A 22,243-nucleotide genomic window follows, 5' to 3' on the forward strand; every position below is an offset into this window, starting at 1 on the left:
AAAACTATTTACTCTTTCACCAGCAAAAACTCAGAAAAAAGGTGCCTCATTTCGCTCGGTTTATTGTAAAACTTTCCACTTTTTCTCTCTCTCTCTCTCTGGCTCTCGCCCCGCGAGACAAAGAGTGAGATTTAGTGCCAAAATATTTTTACGACCTCGATGCAGAATTATTTCAGCTACGCCAAGGCCTTGTGCCTTGAATGAAACTGACAACTCATTAAAATTAATTTGCTCCGAAAAAAGCACTTGCTGGTTGGGATGTGAGGTGGTGGCGCGAACCCAGGCTCCGACGTATAGGGTACTCCATTTATATTGCATAAAGCTCAATGAAAGTTGCCCGAGAAGAAAAGGCTCTTACATGTCGTTTAGATTTGTTGTGCCAATCTTCCCACCTTCCAGCGCTGCAAAAGAGCGATGCATAACTGAAATTGTTTTTCCGACCCCGTGTGTCTGCTTGTATGTGTGTGTTTGGGACACAAAGTTTTTCTTGGTGCGCCGGCAAACATTCGCTACATTCATGGGCCAGCAACTTGATTTCTCTCTGGAACTTCTCAACACACACGAGAGCCGGGCGCGATACGAGTGCAACATTCATAAGCTGTTGCGCTGTGCGGCCAAAGTATACAAAGTACCGCACCCTGTGTGTCTGTGACGGAATGGAATGTGTCGCCGATAAAGTTGCTCCTCGCTGAAGGACGGCCGACGAAAAACGCAGACGAACGGAAGACGACATTTGCTAAGACATTAGCATACTCCACTACACGCCACACGACGACGACGTCGCGTTCCGGTGCGCACGCGGCCACGGCGAAAAGTCACTTCGCCCAAATAGTTTCACTTTATTTGCTTACGTGAGCGCACGTGTCCCGGACTAGGCGACGGATGCCGGTGAAAATTGTTTGCAATAAACGGCGGCCCAAGAAAAACATGAACCCCCGTCCGATGAAAGCCGATTAGGCAAGAAGGGCTGAATCGCGCCACCGCGAAAGGAAGACCGACCACTTTTGCTTTTGGGTCCGAAGGAAATCGGAACTCTCGGCCGGGGGGTTCGAAGGGGCCAATTCGGTTGTCTTCCGATTTAACATCAAGGTTCGAAAGTATGCGAACAAAATCTGTTCCCATTTTAATGTTTAATAATACTTAGATCCACGGTCTTCCGTTTGCGTAGTTTTGAAATCACAAGGTTGGCATTTTACAGTTTTTGAGGATATCTGTAAACTCAACACGATACGAGCGGATTTCGATCTTGTTGATGCTGACAAGCCTGCAAATTAGGAGCATTTGAAAAATAACATTCGCCGAGTAAAGGCCGAGCTAACACCCGAAATGAACAAGAAGGTCATTGAAAATTATCGTATCAGTAACACAGCTTTTAATGGCAATGACCTTTGATTACGCTCCGATAGAAATAAAGTTGAGTCAAATCCATTCCTTCAACGGCAAAACAGAAATCATAGCATTTAAAGTGCCGCTCATAACATGAAGCAAAATAGCTACAAAATAGAAACGATCATGTAGATCATGGAGAGAGAAAAGACACTCTGGTTAATGGCAAGCATTGAATTCTAAATGAACTACCAAGGATCCAAAAAGACTATCCCAAAAGCTGGCCCATGTGGATGCGTTCAAGTATAGTGGAGAGATTTTTCACTGAAAGCGTTTCCAGATTGGAACTTCACTTATTACTTTACAGGATTAAAGTTGATCCTCTTCCATATCATTTCCGATTGAACCGTTCGTTCGAATAGTTTTGACCGGCGGAGAACACAGTGTATCGTTTCTTGGAGTGTTTATCTACAATGTCTTTTCTTAACCATAAAATGTCAAACACGTGATGCAAAATTAAGCACCGCAGAGGAGGGGCCATGTTTGTTGGTTTCATCAACAAAAATGACTTTGTATGAACAACGCTGGAGCCTCGTGTTGTTCGAAAGGCATCCCCTTGTCTTGTACGACGTTCCGTAATTTCTTGTACTTTACGGGGCTTTTATGCAATCCGAAACACACTCGGCTATCCGGGCGTAACTCTTGTGGTTAACTCTTGTCGGGCTCGTTGTGGCCAGTGTGTTGTTGTGCGCTCTCTTTACCGAAGTGGTAAAATCGGAGCCTCTCGGGCCCAATCCGTAGGTGTTCCATTTTTAGCATGTCCCAGGACCGGTTATGGTTTTGCGTTTTCAATTACTTGCCCCACCCGGCCAAGTCGGTCTGGATCCGGCCTGGCACGCCCCAGGCACGCCACTGTCACACACAATCGCAGGAAATAACAATCGGAGCACATTTGCCTACAAATGTGATTGCTACGGCCGCCCCGGGCTCCCCGAGGAGAGGGACACTCCATTCTCCGGCACTGATTCTTCCGAAAATGGGGTCTAATCTTGGGAATTGGTATTAAAAAACATCATAGAATTACCATTAGATTGCATTTAAGGATAATGTAAATTCATTGCGTAAATTATATGCGCAGCATGGGAGCGCGCGGATGGCTTTTCCGGAGTCCCTCTTTTCCGCTTCGGTCCCCCCGGGGGTGCGTACCAGTCAGCCTGTCGGGATAACGGAGTCGGCAATTGCAGACAGACTTAATCAGGGTACCAGAGCGAACATTGAAATGATTTGGTTTTCTGACCTCTCACACACAGCCCGAGGGGCAATTCCTAAACATTAGGCATGTGACAGCAGAGCCCGGAGGCCGGAAATGGATGGTGTCTGTCGTGTGGGGCCGCTTTTTTAACTAAATTAAAATGTAACGGCCCTGCGGCATTACGCATTCACACGAGAAGTGCCCATCCTGCTGCTGCTGCTGCTGATGGTCACCCTCTTTAGGCCTTCTGGCTTGACCCTTCGGATCGGATAAACTTAGATTACAGAAGCGTGTCAAGCTGTCAGGCAGGGCTTCCTGGCTCTCTCTCTCTCGCTCTCTGGTGTCCGCCTGCGGCAAATGGCTTTGGCCTCAATATTGTGCCATTACTTTACTGTTAATTCATACCAAACAAGATCACTTTTCAACACCGCCCCCGGGGGCGAAACGATGGCGACTTCCTCTTCGACGTCTCGGCTGTATGTTGGGTGAAGATTGGTGTTGGCCGCCTGGATTTGCCGCTCTGCTTTGAGCTAATCCCGATGGTTCTCAAGCCTTTTCCCGCTAGCGTTACGTAGTGTAGTGCGTGTCGTAGTTTTAAGTCCCTACGGTCACTGATTGTTCAACTCTCTCTTTCTCTCTCTCTTTGTTTTTTTTTGTTTTCTATCTCTCTCCAGAACGGTGGCGCCAAGGACGGGCCGGACATGAACGTGGGGCCGGCCTGGCAGAAAGGATACACGGGCAAGGGCGTCGTCGTGTCCATCCTCGACGACGGCATCCAGCGGAATCATCCGGACCTGGCGCTAAACTACGTAAGTACTGCCGCCCCACTGCTATATTTGCATTTCCAAACATCCACTTACTCACCGCCGAGTCCCCGCTTTGGTCCAGATTTAATTATTTATTGCCGATTCACGACGCGGCAATGGTCCAGTGCGAGTGTCATCCCGTTGTACTTGAGTTAGGAAGCGGAACATTAATTAGAGTGAATCCCCTTTTACGTTGCAAGCCGGTGACTATACTGTGTTGCATTTGAAAAGTATTCTTGTACCAGGTCTGTTCACCAGGTTTTAGAAGCTTGTGGCACACCACACCTTTCTAGTCCCATCAAAAAGTCCTTTCTTAGAGTTCTCCGACGTTCTTTGTTTGTTAAGTCAAAATTGCATTCTTAAATTTTTTAAACCACTTAAAGTATCTTCCAAATCTTCCGAAAACAAGCCTCGACAAGCATTCGATGCGATTCTGTAGCAGTTTTTTTCAGCAGGTAGCAGAAAAGTTAAAACATAATCTTCAGACATAAAAACGACATGGTCTAACCTCTTCAAAGATAAGTTGCAAACTAAATTTATTTATTTTACCTGAAATCCTTTACCTGGTGTTTAAACAAGGCAGTATTGCCAAAACAGGAATAATGAGGAGTATAACGACGAGTTTAAAAAGTTAATAAGTAGTAGTTTATAGTTTAAAACGACAGCTAGAGCCACCTGTATACAAGTTGCCTCACATTTTAAGACTTACGGTATCTTACGTCGCCAGTTTTTGTGTCCTGATCTGTGATCATTATTTTGATTATTGTAGGTTTTTTGGATAATATTTGTAGAATTGGTCACAAGAAATGAGTGTTGAATTATTTTACTCGATGAGCGTTAGATTTGGTTTTAGATTTTGACAAACACTATAAGTGTATAAAAAGATGAATGGGAGCTTGAAATCTCTTTCATCTTTGTATACACTTCTAGTGTTTGTCAAAACCTAACGTTTTCTCTTGGCGGTTGTTAATTTTAAACTGACACAAACGTTGAAGATACTCACTTAACATGCATCCACCAACGCTCGCTGCTATCTCTGACTGTCTGAAAATGTATGAAGCTGCCTACGAACCGGACCATAAAAATGCAATTCTCAAAACATCGAAACGCGAGCCCACATCAAATTTCTGTCCGCCCCACGCAGAATCAATCTGCTGCCAGTGGGCATCATCATCGCTTCATACAGTCCAGCGCGGGTCGGACAGAGCTCGATCGTTCGATTTCCGGTGGTCCACTCCGAAATGGATCCCTTTTTTTATGCGCACGTGTGCGTGTTTCCGGAGCCATAAACTAATCGCCAGTGACTAAATATCGAGAACAATATTTCCGAATGCAAACATGCTCCAATCGAGCGTGGCCGGTGAAAAGCCTTCCATTCGGTCGATCGTCACGCGTCATACGATCGCCCTCTTCCGACAGACGAGCCGTCGGCGGGTATTGGTTTTTCCCTGCTCAGCCCGGCCAAAAACCACGGCCCCACGGTAGATGACGATTTCGCACGACTTTGGGATTTCATGGCTTCCGGAGTGTGTCCCGGGCAGAGTTATGCGTGCATTATTTCATCCCCGTTCCCCGGGTCGATGCGGCGAGTGCATCGCCGGATTATGTTTCATTTATCGGGTTGTGTCGGGGGCCGCGTCTTCGGTCCTAACGCTAGCTGTCACGTTAGGGCAGAGATATCATGCTTCGGCCGCGCGTGGTTGATGGCTACACGAGGTTTCAAATTCATGTTGCTTCCGGATGCAAACTCAACTCGCATAGAACGCTGCATGACCGTGTTCACAGTTTTTTGACCGCCTAATTCTTTCGACGAACGAACCGCGACGTGGATCGATAAAATAATAACCGAAGTTTGTGGGCTGCGTTCGCGCGCATACTTCCGAAGGGATTAGGCCAAAACTCTGGCCGATCGCTGGCCAGGTTTGGGATAAATATTTTGACAAACGGCCCAGCGCTAGCGCTTCCGTGCGTGTTGCCGATGCAATGTCCCAAAACAGATGCCGTATTTAGTGGACGCTATTTTGCGCTACACGAGGGACTGGTTCGTCAAACCAAAACGCTATCGGATTCAGCAGCATCCCTTTGACCCTGCAACATGTGTGTATGTGGTTCTCTAGCACCCTTCAGAGTACCCGACAGAAGAGTGGCTCGAAATGATCGCCCACTCGAGCGCCATATTTGCTATGAGCTCCATGTTTTCCATTTATGATGTTGGCGTAAACTTTCCCACAGCATTAGTAGTGTGCATTAGTTTTAGGGTTAATTAAAATGAAGTGGTAATTGCTAGCACCCTGCTGGTTCCTTTCCCTTTACTGGTTCGTTTACTTGCAATTAATGCAACCTCAATTGAATTTTCATGTTAAAAAGAGAAATCAATTGCCCGATATGTGATAATCAATAGCCTTTTAGGTTTACTAACCACTTAACCGGGGACTGAGTTTTTCAATTTATTCTAATTATGCATCCACTGTGTCTATGAAGGCATACTGGCCACATGGAGAGACGTTTATTAATTAGACAGTTGGTACTAGTGCAATTATGAATGCTCTAAATATTCCACAACAAGCAGCGATCGTAAATTTTCCACGTTCCTCAGAGAGTATGTTGAAAGCTCCCAAAATCATTATTCAAATCAACCACACTCAGATTCCGAGCGTCTGGGGCGCCCTTCAGGATTCCATGCGTCGTTTCATCGATTAAGGGAAACACCGATTTCGCCCCAGCAGCACTGAGTACTTCTACGAACTAGAACAGATTCGAAGAAAATCGGCAGCGCCCGTCGGCAGCACTTGTCAAATTGAAGATTCGCTGTAAATGGCAGCCGAGAACACAAAACATGATGTTGTGAGGTGAACCGTTTCACATCCGCTGCGTTCGGCAGCGCTAACGTGTGCTTTGAAGTCGAGATCGAAGCCCCTGTGGCAGGAGCGCGATGGCAGTGATAAAAGGTTTCGAAACGACGAAAACAACGCCCGGGGAATGGTGCGAGAAATGGGATCCAACAGAATGAGTGGAAACCGTAGCCCTCCGTGTCCTTGGCCCAAGGATGTTCACATACACACGCGCACGGCCCACGCAATGCCGCGACTGATAAAGCCACGGATCGATCGATCCGTTTGGGCCCACTTTAGCCCACTAGCTTCCTTTTTCCCGTTTTTCTATTGCCTGATTCCCATGCCTATTTCCGCATTTAAAAATGGACCCTAAAATGAAGTCACGTTTCCGCGTGCCAGGGGCCCGATTCATTAGATTACCGAAATCGGTGGACGTGGGACGACCACGACTTCCCGGCGACGGCTGATGGAGCGAAGGAAATCAAATAAACTGGCCTACAAATCCCATTACGCTCGCTGATTCATTGATTTCGCGGCCAGAATCCGGGTTTTTGGGCTGGATTGGATTAGCATGGCATTTGCCGCGGGATGGATCTGCGCTGTTGCTGGGACACGCTTAGAGAGACCGATGGTACTCATCTATCAATAGACTCCTTTGAAGTAGTTAACTCCGCCGCCTTTGGCAGTAAATTCGTGCATAAGTTGGCGAATTCTTTTTTCGGGATTTCCCTTTACGACGCCTACTTTTGGATTACGGGAAAACATCCATTTTTGGACCTTTTTGGATCGACCCGATAATCCTGGAGCCCCATTTAACCCACAGGCTATCGAACTTTCAAACTGGCTAATTATTGGTTCATTTAGTTGACGCGCGTAGGCTTTACAAATTGGAGGATCAAAAATTCTTGTCAAACAGTATCGGTTTGGAACGTGCTGTAACAAAAGGGGGGAAAACGAGTTTTTTTTCGGTCAATGTTGTATTCATCAACGTAATCAACATTTTCAACACATTCGATCAAACATTTCAATATCACTTGTGTAGAACGGTTTATCGTTTAGCCTCAAGATAGGCTTCGGTTTCAGGCTAATAGGCTAATCGGGAGAATACGGTGGCTCTGGGAACAATTCGAAACTCGATTGATGTAGTTTTGCCATTGTTTTGATTGACTTCGTTGCAATTTCGGCCTTCAATAACGCTGAATAATATTCACTGACGATGGTTGTTATCGGTGGTTTAGCACGGCATTAAATTTGGCTCGAAATTTACGGGAAGGTCTGGACCAAAAAAATATTTTCTCTTTTCTCGGTTCAAAAGAGAAAGCCCCATTTTCCCTCTCGCTGGCATTATGTATCCTTTTTCAATATCGCCCGTTGCTCCCGCGGCGATGTTTCTGTGGTTTCTGCGGCGATGTTCAAACGTCATAAACAAAGCGTTACGCGTTTGTTTATGACATGTCAGCTAACAACTTCACTTTTGGATCATTCAAATCGATTTTGTGGAATTTTTAATGTTTTCTAGTATTACCACCTGATTTGACCTCAGCAAATCGACGTTTTCAGTCTTCGATGTCAGCTGCATACAATAACTCGCAAACCTATAAGCAGAACATAAAATATTTTAAAAACTCTCTTTTGAACGTTAGTACTAACTGAAAAAACGATGATTGCAGCGATACCTACAACATTTATAGGTTAGGCCCTGTACTTTTCCATTCGATTCTTGGACTTTGTTTCAATTCCGTAAGCAGTTCCTTCTTCCGGCACTCGTCCTTAACTGCCTCGTTAGTGTTGGGGCGGGGCCCGTTCCGGGTATCAGCCAGCCCAGCTACCACACCCGATAACTAACTGGGGCCGTATTCAATCACCAAACTGCCAAATCTTACAAAAGTACCTCAATCACGGAAACAACAAAATCTCGTTTAAAGTTTCAGCCTTCTTGTGGGGCACATTCAACAAGTTGTGTTTGTTCGTCGCTTGTTATCCCTGCGCTTCCGCGAGTTTGTTGTAATCTGATTATAGAGAGAGAGAGAGAGAGACAGCGGGGAAAATGAGCACACGGCAGACTTTTCTGTCATCTACACAGCCCAGGAGCCCAGGTGAGTTGCCATTCTAGACGCAGCTACCTAGCGCCCGGGCGATGGTTTAAATATTTTATCATCCGGCAAAAATCGAGACCCGGTGGTTTGCGTTTGCTGTTTTGTGTGGACTTTTGCTTCATGGCGCGGTGCACAACACACCACAACACCGCGATCGCCCCCCCGGGCTGGTTCCGGAAGCGCTTTTGGGTTTTGTTTTTGCCCAACGTGCCCTCCGAACGATGGTACGTGATGGCGCTTTTCCTTTGAAATACGATTCCCTCATCCGTGTCGGTTTTCAACGGCGGAAATCTGTGCCCCCCAAGTTCTCAAACAATCGCAATGATTTCACGTTTCGCCTTCCACACGATTCCCAGGCTTCCGGGTTCCGGGGAGCGCCCCAAGTTGAAAGGAACACCGTTTATCGGCGATCAAGGGGAAACCGTGGAAAAGGTGCAAGACTGCTATGGGCCGTGGCTGCGAATCAATGTCTGTTTTGTGTTCCCGGTGTTGTCGAAATTTTTGGACCTCTGCTGTGTTTGTGTGTCCTGTAAGCATTGTTGCTGCCTGGCTGACAGCCCGCATAAATTGCTTCGATTGAAAACGGATCTGAGTGGGCTCACAGATTACAAGGGGCCAAAGTTGCAGCCAAAAAACCCCGACACGATTTTCTGGAAGATGTTATTAATCGTTTCAACCTTTCGAAGGGCAACTAGTGTCCGGTGTGGATGGACCTCAAGCCTAACAACTTCCCGGCGTAGCAATAGTGTGGGGTCTGTTTGTGAACATTTTGCCGGCTGCCATCCAATTTTGACTGACCTGAAAGGGGTCGGTCTTGGGCCTCAAGTTTCTCTCACGTCCAAGTTCCAACGGCCGCCGATATGGGGCCCTGTGTGTTTGCTTAGGTTTTCCACGTACTAACATGTGGGTCTTTGGAGATGTTGGGCCAAGATGTTTACCCGAACACTCGCACGCACACACTCAAAGTAACTTGAGATTGGCTGCTGCTTTTTCTCGGGAGTCCGAAACTAAAGCAGCAGATTGATGGAAAAGCAGAGTAAGAGGGAGCTTCGTTCGTTCATCCATCAATCATAATTCCATCGTGCCCCTGGCCGATCGTCCAAAGTTGGAGAGTGGAAAGGCGCAAAGTTTCCCTTCGACCATAATGTGCATGTCAGACGTGTCGATACGTGTGTTCGGGGGCTGGAAAAAGCACCCTTCACCAGCTGCTGCTGAACTTTCGATTGGCACTTGACCTCTCGTCCCGGCCGCCTCGTGCAACAGGGGGATCCTTGGAAGTGATACTTGGAATTCATTAAGAGTTCACCGCAGCGGCGACTGGGCGGTTGACCGAAAAGCTGGCGGCTGGAGGTGGTTGATGTTTGACGTTGTTCTTCGAGCTCCGACTCCGAAAAACAATGGCACGGCTCCCCGAGGCAGATGGCGCCGGTGGTGTTGTTGATGAAGCTGTGATGGCGTTGATGATGTCCGTTGATCGAATCCGTAAGGATAATGGACTCCGGGCTGCGGGCCGGCCGCGCGCGCACCGTCTTGTGGTGATGGGTGCTCCGTCGTCCAATGAATCAGTATCAATCATAAGTGACCGAGAGCTAGGGAATTTTCGCCCACAGTTTGTTGATGCTCGACCGTTAACCGACCCGGGCCAATACCGGGTTGGAAAATCGGGTTTTGTGTCACGTGCCGCCCGGTCCGGATTGGGAATTCTTGGAACGTGATAATTGACCAAAAATCATTCCAAACGTCATGTTTTCCATCATTCATCGACCGTATGGCTTTGGCAGGGCTTTGCTCAAACCTAACCCCTCCGTCCGGGGACATCAGTATGGGACCCCCGCGTTTCACCCGCGTATTATCTGTCGACGCTTTTCATTTGTGGTTTTTTGAAGCATGCAGTTGCCAGGTCACAACCTCAACACGACGATGATCGATGGATGGATGCTCTTGTAGCGAGTCCGCGTAGCGAATTCGATGAATTATTTGCTTGGTAACATGATCTGCAGTTCGGTTCGGTTGGCACAGCTCAGCTCGGTATATCTGTCTAGCAGACAGCTCCTATCGATGACTCCACACTCGTAAAGTACTGGGGAGTTCAATAAGTTTTGTGGTTCGATTACTCCATGGTCGTATAAGCCTCCAAGACGATTTACTTCAAGGACTTCAAGGACGTCCAAAAACAGCAGCAACTCCTGAAAACGTAAGAAAATGCAAGATGTCGTAGTGGAAAATCGACGAATGACTGAAAGAGACTTAGTAGAAGCCCCAGGCATCTCATTGGATAGTGAAGCTAACGGCATTCATAAATCCATTATAACAAACCCACTGAATGGCTGAAAGAATTCATTCTGATCCCGGATAAGATCTAAGTAGCTAACTACTTCCCTGCTTTTCCTATAAACTCAAAAGATGAATATTCTCCCTCTTAATTTCTGTCACGCCGGTGCTTTGGGACCCACATAAACCCATCGATTATCACCCGTTTTGCTACAGCAAATCTGCTCCTTCAATCACTATTCAAACGATGGCAACACCACCGTTCGAAAGCCGGATTCTGGATCTGGTGTGATCGGCTGACAAATCCGGTGTCATCTCATTTCGATAACACCCTAATTGCGCCAACTGACGCCTGAGCCGACGGTGCAGAGGTCCCTTCGCCAGAGCCGGGCATGTCAGCGAGTGTCAACCCCGACGATTAGGCTGATCCATTTTTCATCGCCCATTTTGCGCCTTTGCTCTTCGGCTCTTCGTCTTCTTCGGAAGCTGGCCCCGGACGGAAACAACTCAAAATCCACCTACCGATTGTAGCGACAATCGGTTATGGATCAACTCAGCTTCCGGTGGGGGCCCTAACCCTTCATCGGCTTGGGCGGGTTGATGATAAAATCAAGCCGCTTCATTCGATCGGCCAACGGCCGTGATGTTGGTCGAAGCACCGAATGAAGCTACTAGCGAGAATCAAATCACTTCGCCGCCCTGATCCACGATTCCTTTCCACGTCGGCGGGCTCGAACGCCCCCCAAACACACAGGAGGGTTTGATTTGCTTCCCACTGTCTGCCGGCCCTCTGTTCCAGGACCCGTTCCGTCCCCGAGGCGGCTGATTCCGTATGCGCAACGGATGTTGATCCGACGGCAGCAGCGCAACCCTCGTCGATATACACCCCATCAGAGCGGGATTTGTTTGCTTTGATTGCGAATTGTTGTTATTCCGCCGGTGGAAGCCGAGCCATCACCAAGCCGAGCCGAGAGATGATGGGGGCCACAAGCACAGCATTTCGATGGAAGTTGCGGTCGTAGCCGCCACCACCGCCTGGATGCTAAACATCCTCCCAAGGACTAGCCCGGTTGGTTGGTTGGAAGCGAAAGACCTTCGGTTTCCGTCGGCGGGCTTGCGTCTCTGGCTCAGAAAACTCATCCAACCTCAATGTGGCCCGGAGGAGTCGTTTAGCTGATGCGAATAAAGTTGAAAGACTCCTGGCACGATCCTGATGCCAGGGCTCAGGGTCCGGGAGAGCGTTTGGTAAATTCGGAACCCCGAACCGCACCGGTCCCCGGAAGGCCAACCGAAACCCAACCAGCTGGAAAGCGGGATGCAATTTCATTTGCAACCATTGCATCGCCCCGTCTCTCGCTCTCTCGGCTACATTTGCAACAATCATGCGGGCTGCTCGCAAACAAATGATAACAATCACGGGAACGGTCTCGGTCGGAAGGAGGGAAAGGACCCCACCCAGCAAACCGACCACCCGGCGTCGGAATGCATTCGATTCCCGGGAAATCCTTGCCCCGGGAGATAAAATTGCTTTCTGCATCGCAAATTGGTAAGCGGTTCGGTAAGAAGGGCATCCGTTACATCGGTGCCGACGACAGCAGCACCAGCATCCAAATGCCTTCATGTGCGCATTTCTTTTTCGGCATGGTTTTACGGAATCTTTTAACGCTGCGAAGCTTAATTTCACAATCAGGAGATTATGTGTTTGATTTTGGCACCCAAAAAAGTCAATTCAAACTTCTGGTTTATCGTCCATGTCTATGCTAATCGAATAATTGGTGTGTTTCGTGGGATTGAGCAAACATTTATTGTTTTATTATGTTTTCAAGATCTCGGGACTTAAAAACCTTTTTCCCAGAACATTTAATAGAAACTACTTAAAATCATAACAATCCGTTACAAGGTGTACAATTTGAAGTTATCATGCTTTAATGTAATTTCACTTTACATGCTGTAATTTCACTTTATGCTCTTTTGTGCTTCCATTCTAATCCTTTTCCATTAATGCAATGCAAAGTTTAAAACAATCATTTGTTGTCGGTAGCGATCTGTGTTTAGCGTTTTGACTGGTTTTAGTAGCTCATGGTACACCATACTCTCCTGGTCCCACCACAGCAAAGCTATGGGATTAATGTGACTTTGCAGTGGATGGGCTAGCTTCAGCAGTTGAAAGCCATAATTTTGTGCCCCCACAGATCTCAAAATAAAACAAGCTTTCATTACCAGTGACAATCCGACTCAAAACTGACTTCTTTTGGTGCCGGTAAAGAAGCATTTGTCAAATGGTTTTGCGATACTAAATTTTCCTTTCGCCCAATTTGTGTCTGTGCCCAATTTTCAGAGCTTCTGGACTTCTCGGGTTATCTAAAACCGAACAATTTAAACTTATAAACCTGGTACAATCGTTCAACGTGTAAGAGCGACGAGAAAGGCTTCTTTTAAGGAACGGCCATACTTTGCCTGGTACTCAAAGGCCTTTTATTTACTTCATAGGCCTTTTATACGTGTCCGTTCGAAACATGTGTGAAACATTGTTAGAACCCTTTGCCGCACCGCTACTTTACATTGAATGCGTGCAAAACATCCAAAAGGTAGACAAACGCTGCGTGAAAAGTGGGTCACAGAAATTCTCTCGCTTCACTGAAAACGCCGCTGAAGAGGCTGTAACGATTCCCTGCCTTGCTAATTAACTTACTAGGCCCACAGAACGGTCCTAAGTGTTTTTTGGCGATGTAGGAAGCCCGTCACGCTCATTAGGCGGGGGTCAGGTCATCAAAACAGGGGTTTTAATGTCGAAACGGCTGTTGAAAATGTAAAAGAATACGGCGGCGAATCGGATACCGGGCTCCTGAGTTGTTTCTCGGATGTCGGTGGTGCAGGCGCGCGCCATTCAAATCAACGACGGATCTGGACATCCTTGGTGGGTGGCCACTGCATCAGGGAATGCACCAGGAGGGGCATCACACTAAACGAGGCCGCCGCTCGAGGCTTCCGGGTCGTGTCTTCACGTGTCTCATTATTACCGCCAGCAAAATGAAGAGCTTTCCCACAGGAAGAGGTCTCGAATCTCGAAAGTTCTCCTTCGTCCCCGGGCGGACGAAAAAAGCATCCGGGAAAACATCGGGTTAGTTTAAACACCTTTCGGTCTCGGGGGGTGCCGGTGCCGCGGGTGCACCATGGCGAACGGAGGTGAATTAAGGTGAACGAGATCAAATACTCTCGCCCGTTGTGCCGACCTCCGCATGTGTTTCGGTTTATGAAGAGCTCTGAAGGTCTGGAAGAGTGTGGCTTGGCTCAAGAACCCTGCAAACGAGCCGACGGCCCCTGGAGCTGTGCCTCGAAGGGGGCCCTGGAATATGCCGTCTTCTGCACAGGTCGTTGCATAACGCCGCCGCCGGAAACGTGTGTGTTGCGCCTCGCCTTCCGATTATCATCCGCCCGGACCCGCTCGTGAATGAAGTTGAGTGTTTGCAAGAGCCGGCCACCCTCCGTAGACCGTACGATGCTAACGATCCATCCGGCAGCAAAGCATATTGAAATGTTCCGAGGGCCACCTCTAAAAGAGATGCACACTAAATGCAGGTTAAGTTGCTGTGGCCTCAGATCTTCTCAACTCATGATGTAGATTAAAGCGACTGGAGCGATGCCTGCGATTCAACCCGAATCAGATTCCGAATGGTGTGCTGCTTTTGGTGCAAAAAAGTCTGCTTCAGCTCAAGGTGATAAAATTAATCACAAGCACACCGGACGACACAGTGCGCCACATTGTGGAACGCAATGAGAGCGGACATTGTTTTAGGGCCGCCACGTCTCGTCTCAGTTGTGTACGATTTATCATCCGCTTCCATGTTGGCCCGGGCGCCGATGTTTCAATTTCCTAACGGGTTCCTTGCAGAAGGCTCCTGTTCATAGTGAGACCGTACTGCAGACACGACACGCTGCATTTCTACTGCATGCTAGCCGGACAAATGGAATGAAAAAAGGCCCGGCACCAGCAGCGCCCGGCGTGAGTAATATAATTTGTTTTAAAATACATTAATATGCCTTCTGGCCGAGAGAGAGAGCTCGTGCTCTGGTGTCCCCCCGACACAAACGGTACGTCGAACCGTAACTACAAAAACGAATAAATGGGCAGCTTTTTTGCGCACATTGCGCTCCGCTCACGATTAGGATACTTTGGGGCACCCAACACCCCAAAACATGCATGCTGCAGAGACGGTATGTGGCACTCTCGGTGTTTGCTGGCTCCAGGACAAACAGCAGGACCCAAAGCAAACCCACCAGCAGCCTGGCTCTGGTCATCTCAATTTGTTTCTGTCGTCCTCGAAATGCAAAACCTGGCGGCAATGGCGACGATGGCGACAGCGCCACACGTTGCTGGGACGTTCAACAGCGAGCGGACCGAAAGAAGTGTATAAATGTTTATAAAACCCGCCCGGCACACACATTGGGTGAGGCCAAAAAAGGGGTCGGCGAACAAATAATAAAACACCATTTCATCGATCGCCTGGTCCTGCGTCCTTCGGCGTCCTTTGCCGTATGTATAAAGTATGATAGATTGTTTATAATTTATTTCCTTGTTTCCATCTCTGCCCGAACGCTGGCTGGCTCGATGAATTTCCATTTCGTGTTTTCGTGGTTCTCCATCATGGCGCGTGTGCTAAGTGGCGTACATTAGTGATCCGGCCCCGATCCGGGCGCAAGCTGTTGCAGCGCCCCCCATGAGTGAAGCCGCACTCCTGATTGCCTTCTGCCCAGGATCGAGCATCGGAGCACGGAGAGGGGATTACTGGCGCACCCTGAGTAATAGCCAGTTTGATTTTGAATTGTTTTAGAATTTCATTTAAATTCTTTATACTCATGATTTACGGCTCTTGTTTGAGTTTTCACATGATCCTTTAACACGTTTGAAAAACTAGTTACACTTTTTCTTTTTATATTTCTACCATTCACAATCAATATGTGTAGCTAACCTTCAGCTCCATTTAAATGTTTTGCCTTATTATCTGTTGGTAGACCAAATATTTAATTTCTACCAGTATTTGCTTCTTGCTTCTCTTTTTCGTTCTACAAACAGTTGTCAAGTTTCATAAATGTAATTGAATTTTACTCTTATTGGGTTGTTAGTTATTCAATTCATTCATTCACTTTTATTTCTTTATTTATTTGTTGATTTATTTTTTTATATTTCTATTAATTTTGGTGTAGGAACTAATAGATGAATTAAGCAGTTATTTTGATGGCATGAAAATAAACACATTACGACAATAAGTGACAAGACTTTGTTATACGAAGGTCACTATTTATATTTCGGGAATTGGCAACACTGATGTCATGTGAGTCCAGCTGATGATTCCATCGTAAAGTTTGACATTTTTGACGACATACGTACTCAGAACATTTTGTCATACGGACGCTATTTGTTTATTTTATATTTAGTTGAAAGTTTCGTCTCGGCAAAAAAATGGAACTGAATCGTGAACATTTTCGAGCGATGATTTTTTACGACTTTCGACGTGGATTATTACAACAAGAGTGCGTCAATCAACTTAATTTGACTTTTGGCGATGATGCTCCATCAAAAACCACTGTGTATCGCTGGTATAGTGAATTCAATCGTGGTCGTAGTTCGCTGTCCGACGAGTTTCGTGAAGGTCGTCCAAAATCGACTGTAGTGCCAGAAAACATCGATGCTGTGCACGAAATGATTAAGCAAGATCGTCATGTAACCTATTGTGAGATTGAGGCATCCCTAAGCATTAGTTCCACCAGCATATATGCGATTTTACATGAACACTTAGCTGTGCGAAAATTATGTTCACGTTGGATCCCACATAATTTGACAATCGCTCAAAAAAAGGCTCGTGTCGATTGGTGCAAAGAAATGCTTCAGAAATACAATCGCGGTGCTTCAAAAGACGTTTATAAAATCGTGACAGGTGACGAATCATGGATATATTCGTATGAGCCCGAAAGTAAGCAGCAGTCGACTGTATGGGTGTTCCAAGATGAACCAAATCCAACAAAAGTTGTTCGCACACGAAGCACTTCAAAGAAAATGGTGGCCTGTTTCTTCGGAAAAACTGGTCATATTGCAACAGTGTCTCTAGAGGATCGTAGAACAGTAAATTCTGAGTGGTACACAACCATCTGTTTGCCAGAAATCTTCGGTGAAATAAGGAAAACAAACAAGAGACGTCGGATTGTTCTTCATCATGACAATGCCAGCTCTCACACATCGGCTCAAACAAGAGACTATTTGAGCACTCAAAACATCGAATTGATGGGTCATCCGCCGTACAGCCCTGATTTGGCACCCAATGATTTCTTTTTGTTCCCATCCGTGAAGAATAAACTGCGTGGTCAACGATTTTCATCGCCCGAAGAAGCTCTTGAAGCGTTCAAAAATCATGTTTTGGAGATACCTCATTCGGAATGGAATAAATGCTTTGAAAATTGGTTTAAGCGCATGCAAAAGTGTATCGATCATCGTGGCGAGTACTTTGAAAAACAATAAAAATATATTCGCAGCTTCACTATTTGTTTTTGTTCCTATTCCCGAAATATAAATAGTGACCCTCGTACATACGATGGGTCGTAATATCCGGAGAGAAAAGTCACTTCTAAGCAAGGATTGCCGTCGAGCAAGGAATGTCGGGAGAATGCCGGGGATCAACAACGTTGTAGGACTTTAATGCAACCAATCCAACATTGATGATGTGGATGACCCACACCACAAGCATATTCAAGGATCGGACGGGCATGACTTTTAGACACTTCTAACATCCCGGAATTCAAAACCCAACATTCTATACGCTCGTTTAATTTTCTACTTTTCTTTTTTCCATTCGATTCCACTTTTGGTCCGCTTCCAATTATTTCGTTCGAGCTTCATTTAAACAGCCGGTTTAAGTTAGTCTCCACAATTGGCAATTGAAGTGAATGGGTCTCAGTCTTTTCCCAGAACCACCACCTTGCGTGGCGGCACGTCAGTGCGATTCAAGCGCCGTCATACGCCACACACCACACCGCCAAACTCGTCAAAGCTTCTTTTCAATTTCTGATCGTTTGTTAATCATTGTTATTGGGCGCAATATATGCAAAATCATGCCCACGTCTGTTGCACTTCTACACTCAAAGCCGCTGTGTGGGCGCGCTGTGGCCATAAAAATCAATCGTTGCCACCCACCCATTGATTGAGCCGATAAAAGGTGCCGAACGGAAAAAAAACATGAATTTGAGTGCGAAACATGAAAAGTATTTTTTAATTTACACACATTCATTCCTCGTTCTCTCTCTCTCTCGATCGATCGATCGACATGCGAAAACTTTGCAACCAACGTTTTTCTCGGAACAATTTCCTTTTCACGAATTCCGCTCCGTTCGATCTGTGCCCACCACGCCAACGCCGCCGACCATCGCGATGGTTATTGGAGGCGACCCCGCCCCGGGTGACGGGTTTTCCGGCAAAGTTTTCCGGGCCGCGCTACGCGCCGGAATTTATGCTGCAAAATCACTTTCACCAGGACCACCGGCCGGGCCGGGGAAAAATCGAACCTCGACTCGGAGGAAAAGCCGCCTCGCCGTGAGTGGCGTGTGGCGCGTGAAAAACTTTTTCCACCCAATCCCCCAATTCCTGAATGGCGGGGAAAATTGAAAGCAACCGTGGGTCGGTGGCGGCGGCGAGGTGCATTTTAAGCGGTACTGATTTTTAGCTTATTACCATTCTGGCCGCACAGGATCGCTCCACGGTGAAGGGCCAGCCATACGGCGAAATAAATTTCATTTTTCCCCTGGCGAACTCGACACGAAAATTTGCATACAATATTAAGCGTTTCCAATATCGCCCCACTTTTGGCCGGGTGGTCCTCATCCCCGTGGGGGGGCTCCACGTTGTACGGTGATCCATATTTGCTGCCTCAGCGTGTGCGGTATCCTTTTGCCGATTTTTCCCGAGACGCTGCTCTTCCGATCCAGATAAGAAGTCGAACGGAAAATCGGTCCGGAACGGCCCGCAGGAGCGCAGGAACATTGTGTCCGAAATGCACCCGCTCGGGTTCGAAGCATATTGTCCGACGTCCGACGACGGCTACGTGGTGCGAAAAGCCAAAACGTATCCAATAATACATTATTATGCCGCATAAATCATCAACGCTTGCGGTGGGACCGAAGAAAGGATGCACTTTCTTCGCGGTGGGCCTCGGATCCTTGTGCCTCGCCATCGGCAAGAGTGATGGCCTTTAATAGGCACCTTCGCTCAGATGTGGCCACACAACAACGCCATCGCAATCATCATTAAAGGCCGGGCGTGGAAACAACTTCTTCATCGCCACATCGGCCGTCCGAAAGGCCTGCGAGTCCTTGTTCGGAGGGGTCGTAATTATGAAAATTAATAGCGCTTGTGAGACTAATATTCGGCTGAGCCGTGCAATCGATTGCGGCGCAAGCATCCTCCCCCGGGGCGAGGAGGCCCTTCAGGACAATTGGCCTGGCCTGGCGACGTATTGTCCTTCCGCCTCCAGATCCATTGGGCTCGGTTTCAACGTGGTCGTCGTCGGTCGTGCCAGGTGTGGGTTTCTACCGGACCGGACGTCGCGGCTCGGTAATTACCCGCTCGGAGCCGGAGCCGGAGCCGGACCGTTCGTCCGTCCGACCGACCAACCAGGATGATTAAGTGTGTCGGTTTGCTGTGTGGCCCGTAACGGCTGTGCGCGACGGTGATACAACACAGCAACAGCAACACGGCCACAGAGGGTGGTGCCCACAGGACGAGGACATCGTTCCGGATGTTACGGAACACTGGAACAACGGAAGTGGCCTTCTTGTCGTCGGCATGTGCCGGCGGCCGTGGTTTCAGAACGAGCCCTAACGGGAAGGAATTCTGGTGCTTTATATGCAAAGTGTTGGCCAAGAATGGCCGATTCCTGATGTTCGGCGGTGTGTGTTGATTGAGTCTAATGTGATTCCCTGGCATTCCATTAGATCTACCCCGTATGGTGTTTAATAAAAAGAGGAAATCTCTAGGCGCTGTTTGGGGCCCATTTGATAACCACTAAAATCGGCTTGTGAATGATGATCGGCAACGCAGCATATTGATGATACTTCATATCTGAAACCCGGATCGGATTGGGCGTCTCCGGAGAGAAAGCTCCGCTTCCCGACGAATTAAAGGCTTTCATATTGATGTACAAGTATCCCTACGTTCGAGATTCGTAGGCGGCCACCCAGTGACTTCTTTCGCTTGCTATTGATTTGCGGAGGTCAGAAAAACTATGCGAATCAACTTTCATCCGGCGGGAGAAATTCATTAATAATGGCGCTCGGATTGATACTCCATCGCATTAACAATACATATTTATTGCCGACCAAAGGATGGCCCGTTGTTGTAACTGGGCTCTGCCTGGTCTATTGTCGATCGATCAAGGCGGACGCCACGAGTGACTGGGGAATCAAAGGATGATTCGGTTTTCTGTATCGGTTGATAACAATGAAACCCTAAAGTGGTTTCGGACCTTCTCACCATTCTTGGAGATTGCGAAGAAAGAAAGGAAATCATCGTGAGCAAATCTGGCTCAATAGCTTTAAAGGAATACCTAAGGTCTCTGAGTGGGAAGGTCCCGTCGACCGCCTGAGCTGAGTTCGTTAGCGTAATTCCAAGAACTGTTTCCGTCATCACCAACATAGCTGCCGTTCAATAATGTTGCTGATGACGGAAGCATTTATTTACATCGCAAAGCAGTTCTTGGAAAATAATTAAAAATTAGTCGGCGGAACCTTCTATCCAAAGGTCCCAGGAATACCTAAATGGGTATCTTTCCGTTTCTCAAACCTCATCTCTACCTTGGGGTCGTGACACGGCCAACTGATGAACTGTACATAGAGCTTTCCATTTCTTACCAACACAACATTAACCACTTTTTTTTGTTTGCGTCCCAACAGGATCCGGATGCTTCGTACGACATCAACAGCAACGACTCGGACCCGATGCCGCGCGATAACGGCGACAACAAGCACGGAACGCGGTGCGCCGGAGAAGTTGCGGCCGTCGCCTTCAACCAGTACTGTGGGGTTGGCGTGGCGTACAACGCGAGCATCGGCGGTAAGTTCCAAGGAGGGGCGTTGAATTAATTTCCCTCCTCTCACCAGACGGCGCGAGTCCTTCACCGTGGGCGCGATGGGCTATCGATTCGATTTTTTTCTAGGGGGGCGGCCAGTGTAATATGATAAGTTTCATCGCCCATTTGGGTTTTTCACTCACGACTCGATTCGTGAACAATGTGCTGTGGTGGACACTAAAAAACCGGACCTCGGAGAAAGAAGTTGAGATGAGGAACTGCTTCGTGGAATGGTTAATTGATTTCCACGGTCGCGAGTTTGCTTTGTGGGATTTTCCTTTGAAGGAGAGCGTTGGGTCGTTGATTGTTTCCCATGGCCACACACGCGTTCCCCGGTGTGTTCCGGTGCTTCCGGCCACAGGAAGGCGTGTGTGGTGACTTACATCAAAATCGGGTTTACATCTGCTACTCTATTGTCCGGTTAAGCCCCTGTGGGCGCGCCATAAAGCCTCACCACACAAATTTTGCTCCGAATTTTTCAACTTCCTTTTTTTGAGTGCTTTTTTATGTTGCGGACTCCTCAACGCAGCGCAATCAATTCACTCTGCGGTCCTCTGGCTGTGTCCGATATGATCGATCGGAGTCACTCGCATAGATTGGAAACTCATCAAGCCATCAGGGAAGACGGATTCGTTTATTTGTCGCCGTTTGGGACCCCGAAAAAAAATTAGCCCTTTTACGCAAGCAAACACGCATTTTGAGTTGGGTCCCCGGGGCAGGCGAAAGACAAACTCCCCGTCATCCATCAGCAAGCGCAAAAAAGGGCGGCAGCTGAAGGAAAGCACGAATTTCGCAAAGAAAAACGGGCAAAACTTTACGAAGGTAGATATCAAAGTTAGGTTTCTGTGTTTTTAATATTTTATAAGACCTCCCGGAACCGGCCGGCGGAAATAGAACTGAAAATGCACTCCCCATTTTTTTCCCACAGCTTTTTTCCGGACCCTTTTTTTTAGGTGGTTCTTGCGGACCTCTTTGTCTTGCGCCATCCATCATTGATCGTTGGCACGGCTGCTGAACGGCCACCAATCTACACGTGTGTGGGCCGGCTTTTGTTGTGTGGACAGCAGCATGTGGGGAAACCTGTGGAGAAAAAACCGGACCACGGGGATTAAGCAATATAAGGACTTTTTCGAGACCAATTTATGGTGTTTCAGCGATTCTTTTCAGCGAATCCTCCGCGAAAGTCGATTCTTGTTATTTTGAGGGCGATGTCCCGCGGCTGTCTGCTCATTTTCGGTTCACTAAACAATATATCAAACTAAGATCAGATTAACTTCCAGCAGCTCCGTCCCGGTCCAACAAATCGGTCGAAGGTTGGCGTGGAAACATTCGTTTGAAAAAGGATCACCCGTCTCAATCACTTGATTGATCATTTTCACAACGCTCGTTTGATTGAACTTTGAAAGGGGCTGCCTCTTTGAAAGGGTCCCGTTCTCGCGAATCGCGATGAACGAAACGAAGCGCTGAGTGAGGAAAATGATCGCCTAATTGGGAGTAAATATGAGTCGAACGTCTTAGCGTCTGGCGGGGACGAAAGTTTGAGCGG

The 22,243-nt window shown here is 47.5% G+C and overlaps 1 protein-coding gene across 1 annotated transcript in view; it reads left to right on the forward strand.

Annotated features, from left to right (window-relative positions):
* Nucleotides 1-22,243, forward strand: part of LOC131212062 (furin-like protease 2) — an 89,047-nt gene that overhangs the window by 45,056 nt on the left and 21,748 nt on the right. Inside the window, exons 4-5 of the mRNA XM_058205788.1 lie at nucleotides 3,253-3,387; nucleotides 20,522-20,681. Coding sequence (XP_058061771.1) covers nucleotides 3,253-3,387; nucleotides 20,522-20,681 — 295 coding nt within the window. The remainder of the gene's footprint in view (nucleotides 1-3,252; nucleotides 3,388-20,521; nucleotides 20,682-22,243) is intronic.

The sequence above is a fragment of the Anopheles bellator genome, chromosome 2 (genome assembly GCF_943735745.2).
Source record: "Anopheles bellator chromosome 2, idAnoBellAS_SP24_06.2, whole genome shotgun sequence".
Taxonomy (NCBI): Eukaryota; Metazoa; Arthropoda; class Insecta; order Diptera; family Culicidae; genus Anopheles; species Anopheles bellator.